General features: G+C 37.3%; 1 protein-coding gene across 2 annotated transcripts in view; it reads right to left on the bottom strand.

Annotated features, from left to right (window-relative positions):
- Positions 1 to 1,887: 1,887 nt before the first annotated feature.
- Positions 1,888 to 10,303, bottom strand: part of COL21A1 (collagen type XXI alpha 1 chain) — a 99,436-nt gene continuing 91,020 nt past the window's right edge. For both annotated transcript variants that reach the window (XM_015859231.2, XM_015859230.2), the window contains 5 exons: positions 9,076 to 9,222; positions 8,925 to 8,979; positions 8,420 to 8,620; positions 6,902 to 6,979; positions 1,888 to 6,153 (listed from right to left, as the gene is read on the bottom strand). In XM_015859231.2, coding sequence (XP_015714717.1) covers positions 5,966 to 6,153; positions 6,902 to 6,979; positions 8,420 to 8,620; positions 8,925 to 8,979; positions 9,076 to 9,222 — 669 coding nt within the window. In that variant the 3' untranslated portion in view covers positions 1,888 to 5,965. The remainder of the gene's footprint in view (positions 6,154 to 6,901; positions 6,980 to 8,419; positions 8,621 to 8,924; positions 8,980 to 9,075; positions 9,223 to 10,303) is intronic.

Below are 10,303 nucleotides of genomic sequence, written 5' to 3'. Positions count from 1 at the left end.
ATTTAATGAATGCCAGTCTAGCTCTTTCCTCACAAAGGCGAAACAACCCAGCTCCCCAGTTCAGACGGCTTCGGATATTCACTGCAAGATCTGCATATCATAACTCACAAAGCCAGGATTCTTCTTCATCAGTTCTAGGTTTAGGATCTTTTTCTAAGAAACACTATAAAAGGAGATACTACATAGATAAAAAGTCTTTTTAAACTTTCCTAACACACTGTTGAGTGCTGGTATGTGCTTGCCAGTTTCCAGAGCAGAAGTTAGATAATGGGTGGGACAGTTGTTAAAATCTCCTGAAATCTCATCCAGACATTTGGTGCATTATAATCTCTCTGTCAGAAATTCCTGGTGCTCAGCACTGGTAGATTCACCTCTCCCTGTCACCTCTGTCTCTCACTTCGTAGTAAGGAGATGCTATTTTCACAACAAATTTACTTATAGCTTTCTGTAGGGAACAGGGAGAAGTGCCATTCATTCAAAACCTTATTAAGTTAGAACGGAGGAATAAAGTGAATAACCTTCTTCTTTTCCTCCATCTGATATACAGGTTACTGTAATGTTTACAGCACGGTTTTTTTTCTTCAGGCAAGAGATATCTTGTCCACATTAAAGGCAGCACCAGTAAAAGCTTCAACTTTATGACCTAATTACAGGACAGTTTCTTTATTTTTTCCTTCACCTCCCTCTTCACTCTCTGATAGCCCTGTTAACTAGAAAATTATATCTTTGGACCACTCTTTATAAGACTTATCTCCTTTACTTGCATGATATTTAACATGCAATTTCAACGTGTCACACAGATATCATGAATATATATATTTTTAATGCTTTACAAAAGGAAAAATTGAAAACAATAAATGGAACACTCTCTGGAATTTATCATGTTCCAACACGAGAAAGTTACTTTTCACAGGCAATATGGATATCTGATGCTGTAACAGTTAAATGGCTAAATCTTCTGATGAATTCATGCCTACCTTTTCCTTAAGTGGAAGAATGCTGTGTACTTTTACCAGTGACAAGAGGGAGTGTGTCAAACAAGGAATACAGAGCACTTACATGGTTCTATAAGCCCATGGCAGACAACCAAGAAGCCTCCAAGCTGCCAGTATACCTTCTGGAAGGCTAGCCAAGTGGCCAGATACTGCTTCTGGAAAAACAGCTTCTCATGCTTGCATCTATTGCCAAGAAAGGAAAGAATAGCATAGAATAATAAAACACACTGAACCATCACCAGAATATCTCTATGTTACCAAAAAGCACTTCATGCAAATTGGTGACTACTGGGAGGGAGATAATGCCTATAAAGAAAGACTCAGGAATCACATAATTGTGATCTCTTCACTGTAAAACTGGACTTTGATTCTCCAGGATACGTAGATGACATTCTCAATAAGAAAATCTTGCTTAACAATCAACAGAAAAAAATAACCCACAAGTGTTTTCTATGTTAATCAAAGTCTGAAATATTTCAACAGCATCCCAGACAGCAACAACTCTATCAGTGGTTTAATACCACTGCTGAATATGGATTTTTAAGATATGTTTTGTTTTAGCATCTGTCTCTTCCCCATGTAGGAAAATACAGATCTCTTTCACAGGGGCTTGATTCAGTCAGTGTGAACTGTATAAGACAGACCTTAGCAGTGCTCACTGCCAGGCCAATCAGATGAACTACTAGGAAATTTCATTTTATAGCAAATTGATTTTTCTGAGAAATGAGGTTCTCTGGTTCTGAAAGATGCACAGCTAATGACTGTCATCTGCTCCTCGAAGAGAGGCCAACCAAACCTGAGATATACTGCGTACACCCAAAGCTGACAATGACACCTTGTCTCTCAAGCAGCAGTTGCACTGTGGAAGTTCAATTCTCACAGCAGACCAGGCTTCATCTTCTTTAATTGTAAGACTATATCTTACAGTTTAATGAGGAACTGAGAACCATGTCTACATATGTAAAGTATACATACATTACATGCACACACAGATACACATATGTGTATATATACACTCACCAAGTAAATATGCATGTGGAAGCCACCTGTGACATCAGATCTTTCCCTGTTATGTGTAGGTACATATCAAACATATCAAATGTCCTTACTCCAGACTTTCCTAAGAAGATTATGATTTTCAGACTGAACGTTTTTGAGCATCACACACCACTTACCTTTCATTAAGAAATCCAGTTCCCACACTAATACACTGCAGTTCTGCATCTTTATGTGGAGATACTTACCTCAGTATCTAAGAAATAATAGCAGATAACAACTGAAGCAAAGTGATAAATGTTAAGTCCATTTTACATATGCAGATACAACGAGTTGACATTATATCCAAATTACTGTACTGAACTGTAGATCCTATACTGATACCAACAGGAATTAGATCAACCAGGGAATGTATTTAAACTCAGGACTGACAAGCAAACAGGATGTTACTAAACGAAATCTGGAAACTTTTCTTGCATCCTGCCCTCAGCTTAAAATTTAGCCCAAGATCCAATTTTAAAGATGATCATCAGGAGACTAAATGCCAGTTAAGAGTTCCTCATGGCTGTTTCCAGACAATATCTGGTTGTTAAACAGAAACATTTTTTAATGTTGCCATTTTTTATTCACGGCTTCTGACTGCAGATGAATACCTGCAAGAACCTCATATAGTTTGCATGTATAGTACATACGAGTGTCTCTCCTGTGGATCAATAACCTGATATTTTATTTACTCAATTTATATCATTTGTTTAACCTCTTAATTTAGGATTAGTTGAAGACACTGAAAATATGTTCATATTCTTTGATAAAATATCAATCCATGACTTTGTACATACTAAAATTGTTTTGTTACTAGCCTTGAAAAAGGCACCTGAATGGGCTGGATGGATCGCAGAATCACCAAGGTTGGAAAGCCCTACAAGATCATCCAGTTCAGTGGTCCACATAGCACCAATAGTTCTCACTCAACCATGTCCCTAAACACAGTGGATAATTAGAACTGCCTCTGGTTGCTAAAAACAAACCCTTTCTGAAGAAACATGATAGGCTCAGTAAACTTGAATTTATAGGAAAATATCGTAGATATAGCACTACTAAAGCCAAAGCCAGACAGCTTAGTAGGTAAAGCAATCAAAGGAGTTCAGCTTCAAATCTCCTCTTCCAAACCAAGGGTTTAAAGACCACTATTTTTTTTTCTTTTTTTTTTTTTCTTTTTCTTTTAATACAGTGAGTGAAGTTTCTTTATTGCTGAGTTTTGAAAGTTTTCCTTCTCATAAAATGTAGGAGCATGCTAATGAAGATGGGATCAAAAGAAAGGAAGATCAGAACAAAGGGGAATTTAGGTTGGAGTTGGGACAGTAAAAAAGCTAAAGCTAAGTAAGAACTAATAAGCACAGCTACTTTAAGCTGGGTACCCTGAAGGCAGAATTACCCTACCCTATAGGAGCTCATCTGCTATACAAAAGAATAAAACAACAGAAGAGGTAATAGATCTGTTTAATACCATTTAAACGCAGAAGATCTACATGGCAATTGTGCAGCTTAACTAAGAATTCATAAAAAGGTAATCTGAACAGTACTATGTTTGTAAGTATCACTGAGGTACGAATGACATTTCTTACTTAGAATTACAGATATATTTCCAGAATGGCTCATCTGAGACAGACAGACAGATAAAAAAAAGAAAAAAAGGAAAGCAGGGGGAAAGGAGGGGAAAGGAGGGGAAAGAGACAGTCCCCCAGTAGGACAAACAGGGTGACAACACCACTATTATTTTTAAAATCAAAGTGTGATATATGTGTGAATTTGATCTCATGAAATCATAACCTTTGCCATCAAAAACTAGACAGGACAAATCAAGACATTTTTACTGGTCAAGAGTATTATGTTAAAATTTTTTTCCAATCCACAAATCTAACGTGTTTAGATACAGAAAGCAATTTTGACTGGATGAATGGGGTAAAATATCTCAAAAATTCCAATTTTCATCATTTCTTTTATGTAGAAGTATGTCTAAGTGTTGTTTTACATCATAATAGAAACAAAAACTGGCATTTTCTACAAGTAAGAAATGTATGTTTTCTGCTTGTATTCACTGTAGTCAGAGGTTCATCAGATACTTCCCAAAAGATATGGCTCATAGGTCACAACACTAGCAATCTTATTAGAGAAAGGTGATGCAAATATGGGCTTAAATTTGAATACAGACTGGACATCTCAGAAGGGTTCTGAAAGTACACTGGGGTCCTGACTCCTTCCTGACCTAGTGACTTGTTTTGCTGCCAGCTCTCAAATAAAATGAAACTGAATGCATGTGAAGAAGAGCTGCATTTGTGTCTCCCACAGATTCAGTCGGTCCTTGTTCACATGGGCACAGTCCAGCAGTGTGTGCCAAGGGAGCAAATTTCATGCAAATTAATTTTCTCTCAAGTTGGTATCTTTAAAGAACTATCTCACAGGTTTCTAAACAAAGTTGATGAGACACTAACGCTTGAACTACACTATATGATTTGGCTAAGCTACTTGCTGCAGCATATCACAAGACTGTAGCTCTAAGCAGGCAGCAGTCACTGAGCACCAAGCAGCAAGCGGTGCTGCTCCTAAGGCTGGTGCTGTATCCAGAGGAAATGGAAGGACACCAAACAAAAAGGCAAAACTGTGAGCTGGAAACATCCCTACCTGTAGTACAGGTGCCACTTTTTTTCTGCAATACAGGACTTCAGCGACTCTTCCAATCGCTCATCAAACCACCACAAGTTCTATACAAAATTTTATTTTCCCTTGAACATCAAGCATATGACCAATCTCATAGTGGGACAACAGAAAAACAACACATTAGAAAAAGCAATTTATAAAGCATTGGGTAAGCTCAGTACAAGACTCTGCCTTAATTTAAGAAAAGGATTTAAAATTCTCCTGGAACTGTGCATTTGCCATTTATGTGAAAGCAAGCAATACACATCATCAGCAGAGCATACAAAGAAAATTACACAAACTGTGCTTAAAATGAAAAAGGAAACAGCACAACAAACATTGCAGTTAGTTAGCCAGCAGTTAGACCTTTCTCCTTGTAAACCTACTTCTTCAATTTGGCAACTGCAGTTCTTAGGCAGAAACAGCAATGGCTACATAACTTAACTCATAATTATGCAGAACTGTCACAATGGGCTTGTGTAAACTTTTTTATTAATTATTTTTCATCAAATTATAGCTATAAGCCAACATTTCCAACATTCCATTCTTTTTTATTTTTTTCCATTTATTGTCACATATGCTGAATCACCCACATGAGACCTTTTTGACCTGTGGCCGAAAGTGCCACCTTAAATAAAACCTCAGCTCTTGAATCAGTAGGAGGTCTAACCTTGCATTTCACCTTGGTTTTAAATAGGGAACCACATGGCAAAATAGGCAATACTACTTCTATAACAAGTAGAGATATTTCCCTTAATTTATAAAAATCCAATATAAATTTTTGTTCATAGAACACTTTGAGCTATGAAACATACACAAGCCAATGAGATTAACACACATATGAAGTCAAAGCCAGACACATTCTTTCAAAATCAAATACTGTATATGTCAGCTGCATGTGAAAGATTTCACAGTAGTTTACATCTGACCTATACCATTTCAGGCCAATCCTGCTGCCAGTGGAGTCCCCTGCTCTTTTGCATAGGACTTCAGTGGCAGCAGGACTATGACAAGACACTTAAATACTAACTGCCAAATATTATAGTTATACTTATTTCTATTAGAATTGATGGTTTATTTAAAAAACACTTCAATTGTTGCAAGTTATTTTAAAAAATGGATTTCCTTTTTTAAAGGACTGTAAATGTTTAATGTTCATAATGTCAGAGGTACTTCTGTTCTTGTTTATGGAATTATTGCTGGTCACCTTCCTGAGACTTGAAAGACCGTTAAAGACAAGCACCATATCTATTCCTCTAAATTATTATATAAAAAAATTAATAATTTGGTCCCTTTCTAAATGGATCTCTTCCAACAATGACACTAAAACACAGGGATGGGTCACAGATTCCAGGGGGTCCGACTGGTCCTGGCATTCCGGGACTGCCACGATCTCCATCTTTACCAGGCTGCCCACGCTCTCCAGGGCGTCCTTCCTTACTCATACCAGGGGGACCTTCCGGACCTTAGTGACACACATGCAAGGAATACATGCATTACAGAGAATTTTTATTCACATGGAAACAAAAGCAATTAGGGACTCAAAATAGCCCCACTGTTTGAAGAAGTACTAAGATAAAAAAAACCTCACTTCCTGAAAAACACACTTGTCACAACACAAATTATTTATATATGTACCAAGCAAACTGACTATCTTATGAAGACTTGGAAAAAAATAAAAAGCATGTAGAAAACAAAGTAAAAATAGCTTTTTGAAGGAAATAAAAAAAATCTGCTTTGGCACAATTATACTTTATCGTATATCTGGAACCACTGGGCATGAATCAGAGCCCTCTGAACTGTATTCATTTTTCTAGCTCTTGATCACAGTCTAATCTCTCTTCCAAACACTCAGCTTTGCATTCTGAATCAACACAGTGCTGTCAGGAAGAATATTTCCATCGCTAAGTAATGGTTACAGGTCACACGTTTATATCAGGACTCGGTTTTCAGATAATGTCTGATATAGTGACCTGTCTATCAAGAAAAAAGGAATCTCAGGTACCAACCTATTCAAGATGGGTCTTATTTAAATAATCTATCCTATGACATTTTAAAGAGCATTCAAGAGATAGGCATCAGCCACAAAAGATATGTGGAAAATAAGATGTGTAAAGACTATGCACATTTTTTTCAACTATATAAATATTTTATTATAAACTGTTTCTTTATATTTAATGGCATGCATTGAATCTACAGAAACCATCTCTCACCTGGAGGTCCTGGTGGGCCTTGGATCCCAGGAACTCCAATGCCTTGATTGCCTTTAGCACCATTTTTCCCTGGCAATCCTGTAGATTAGCAAACACATGTATATCTTTGCACACTAAGAATTATCTTTTTAAGAACAATTAGAAAGTCAACATTTGATTATACTTCTTGAATGAAAATATCTAATTGTTCAAAATCAAACCCTGGGACGTAAAATAAGCATTTCCTTGTAACCTACGTTCTTAATTAACCTCATCTCCACTAAATTAAGAGCCAGCATAGCCCCTGATAAACAGGTGGACACTAAGAGCTGAGGGAGCCAATAACGAAGAATTAAGAAATGTGTTCACTATTACTGCTTTCCCATTGGCAATGTGTTTATGAATATGCATAAATAGAGTGTAAGATGTTCACCATAGCACCTGGGTAAAAGAGACTACACAGGAAATCAATGTACAGCGAAATTAAGTCTCCACCAAGAAATATACACTCTTTGAGAGGGGCAAAATACATACTGTCTCATACCAGCACAAACCAATTCAATTGCCTCACAGAAACAGATATGAACTTTTCTCATATGGAATAGTTAGCATGGTTAGTCAGTGTCAGCTCCAGAGGAAAACTGCACATTCTCCTTTTGGAGATGAAATTATGAAAGTACTACAAATGGTCACTGCACCCAAAACGAATCTGATACGTGAAGTCATAACTGAGAAGTCACAGAGAAAATAAATATTTAAATATTTTCTTGTCAACCCTTGGCACATTGCTACGTAGTAATATAACTTTCCTGATTATTTTGACATAATAGGAAACACAGTTGCTGCAGTTACCAAATGGACTTAATTTCCAGATTAGATGTACAAATCTAAGCTTGCAAAAAAACACTACAGAAATCAGATGAAATACCTGTATGACAGAGACACCTACAAGCATTAGCTTCTTTGGTATAATTAAAAAGAATTCAGAACCTTTAAGAAAAGTATAAGAAAATAACAGAAATCCTTGCAAGACAAAAAGGAAAAAGGAGAAAAAGCAAGAAAGTCAGATGGTAATAGATCTATCATATGCCAAAGAACAGCCTACAGGTAGCAGGCAGTAAATAACCAGTGAATATAGACAGTTTTTAAAATAGCAAAAACAAAGAAGTTTGAAAGAAAACAAATACGAAAATATACTGAAACCCATATATCTAAACATACCTGTTCTAACAATAAAAACAAAAATAAGAAGTAACTAAATGCAGATAAAAATATCTATATGAGAGGATAAATGAAATAAAGATCACTCTGAAAGGATCAAAGTTGAAGTACAGTAGAACTGAACACTAGTTATCTTGTGCATTCTGGTGTTGTCTTCTGCTTTGCGAACTTCAAGAGCAAAGAAACCTTTGCCCCATAGCCCATTAATACTTTGCAATACAAACTCATCTATTCTCTTACTCAACTGCTGATAGTAAGTAGTCCCATCCAAAACTGCAAGCGGAAAACAGAGCCATAAAAACCATATGCACACCGTACCTCTTGTCCCACGAACCCCAGGGCGACCTGGGATGCCAGTCAGACCTGGAACACCGTCATTCCCTGGCAAACCAGGAAACCCTCTTGGACCTTCAGGGCCTCTTGGACCTGGTGGTCCTGGAAGTCCTGGGGAAGCACTTTGGGACTGACAGTGGTTGCAGTTTTGTAGCCTTCCACTCTGTAGGATCATAGGTAACTGGGCTAGGAGAATTCAAACAAAGAAAAAAAGTGTTTTAACAGTAAAATACAAAAATATTTCAACCTATTCACTAAAATAATACCAGCTTCCTTTCTCTAGGCACTATAGTATCTTCGGGAAACAAGGAGCTTTTAGCACATTATGGAGCTGCTGGTGTGGAATTTTATTTCTACAACGCAATGAAAACCAGTGATAAATCAGATCAAAATACTGGCGTTGTTTTCAAAAAAGCATCTTTATAATTACAGGGAAACTTCTTCAGCATTTTAAACAAGGAAAGAATAGTAAAGAACCTTTCAAACTTACTTCTCAGTACATCTGAACACACCTGTCGAATAAATTCTTCTGAAAATTCTCGTGCCTAGATTGAATAGAGAAGAGTTATAAAAACAGACAGCCCATATCAGCTGGGAGTTTTAAAGCACCCAAAATGACTAGTGCGGGTTCCCATGCATACAGGTTTTCCATCTGATCCAGGTGGTCCTGGGGGCCCTCTGTCTCCAGGCTGACCTCTGACACCAGGAGGTCCAACCAGACCCTGGATACCGGATTCTCCCTTCTGTCCATTGATGCCTCGAATGCCTGGGTCTCCCTTCTCACCTTTCTGAAACAGAAACCAGTGAAAAGCAAATTGTACCTTCACATGCTGTATCTTTACATGGAAGCTATGTAGCACCACAAATATATTCTAAGAGAAGCTCCACTGACAGTCTTCACTTTAAGTTGTCACGAAAATTTACAGAGTACCTAAATTTCCATATTAGAATTGAATCATAGAATTATCTGAGTCGGAAGGGACCCTTAAAGGTCACTGGTCCAACTCCCCTGCAATGAACAGGAACATCTACAACTCAAATAGGTTGCTCAGAGCCCTGTCCAGCCTCACCTTGAATGTCTCCAAGGATGGAGCATCCACTTCCTCTCTGGATCACCTGTGCCAGTATCACACAAATCTTACCCTAAAAACCTTATATCCAATCTAAATCTTCCCCCTTTCTTTTAGTTTGAAACCATTTCTTACCACAACAGACCCTCCCCTGAAGAGTCAGTCCCCTTCTTTCTTACAGCTCCCCTTTAGAAAGAAATCTCAAATCTTAAACAAACCCATTTGCTTTACTAATTAATATAAAACAAATTCCTTACTAACATATGGAAGAAAATATTTATTAACTTTGAAGGCTGGGGAAATTACAAGTGAAATTCTGGACCACAGAAGTTCTTGGTATGCTTCCAGTTTACTAAAACAACGAAGACTTTTACTCCATGACTTTTGTTTATGAGAGAGAGGAAAAATGATTCTGATTTCAGTTACTGTTTCTGTTGTTGCTGATTGACTTTTTCACTTCATTTATTCAATGTATGATAGATGGCAGCTTAGTCCATTTGCTTCACTGGAAAATGTTAAAATAATACCGGATCTATCTTCATCAAAGCAATGGTTCTTCTATGTATGGGGTTTGCCTACTGAAATAGCTCCTGTGGAACTCTTTCCCTGAGCAGGAGCCAACCAAATTCCATTAGAATGTAGTCTGGTGCATGTCCAAGATTAATGTTAGTATACTGCCTTTGCTCCCTGTTGAGTTTTATCCTTCTGTGTTTTGCAGCTTCTACACAGTGTTGTCAGTAGCTTAAATTTTTTCTTTCTCACTTTCCAATAATTTTAGATGGAATTATGTAAATAAGGC

The sequence above is a fragment of the Coturnix japonica genome, chromosome 3 (assembly GCF_001577835.2).
Source record: "Coturnix japonica isolate 7356 chromosome 3, Coturnix japonica 2.1, whole genome shotgun sequence".
In the NCBI taxonomy this organism is placed as follows: domain Eukaryota; kingdom Metazoa; phylum Chordata; class Aves; order Galliformes; family Phasianidae; genus Coturnix; species Coturnix japonica.
Note: the sequence above shows the minus strand (reverse complement) of the source record. Positions and strands in the feature narration are given on the sequence as shown.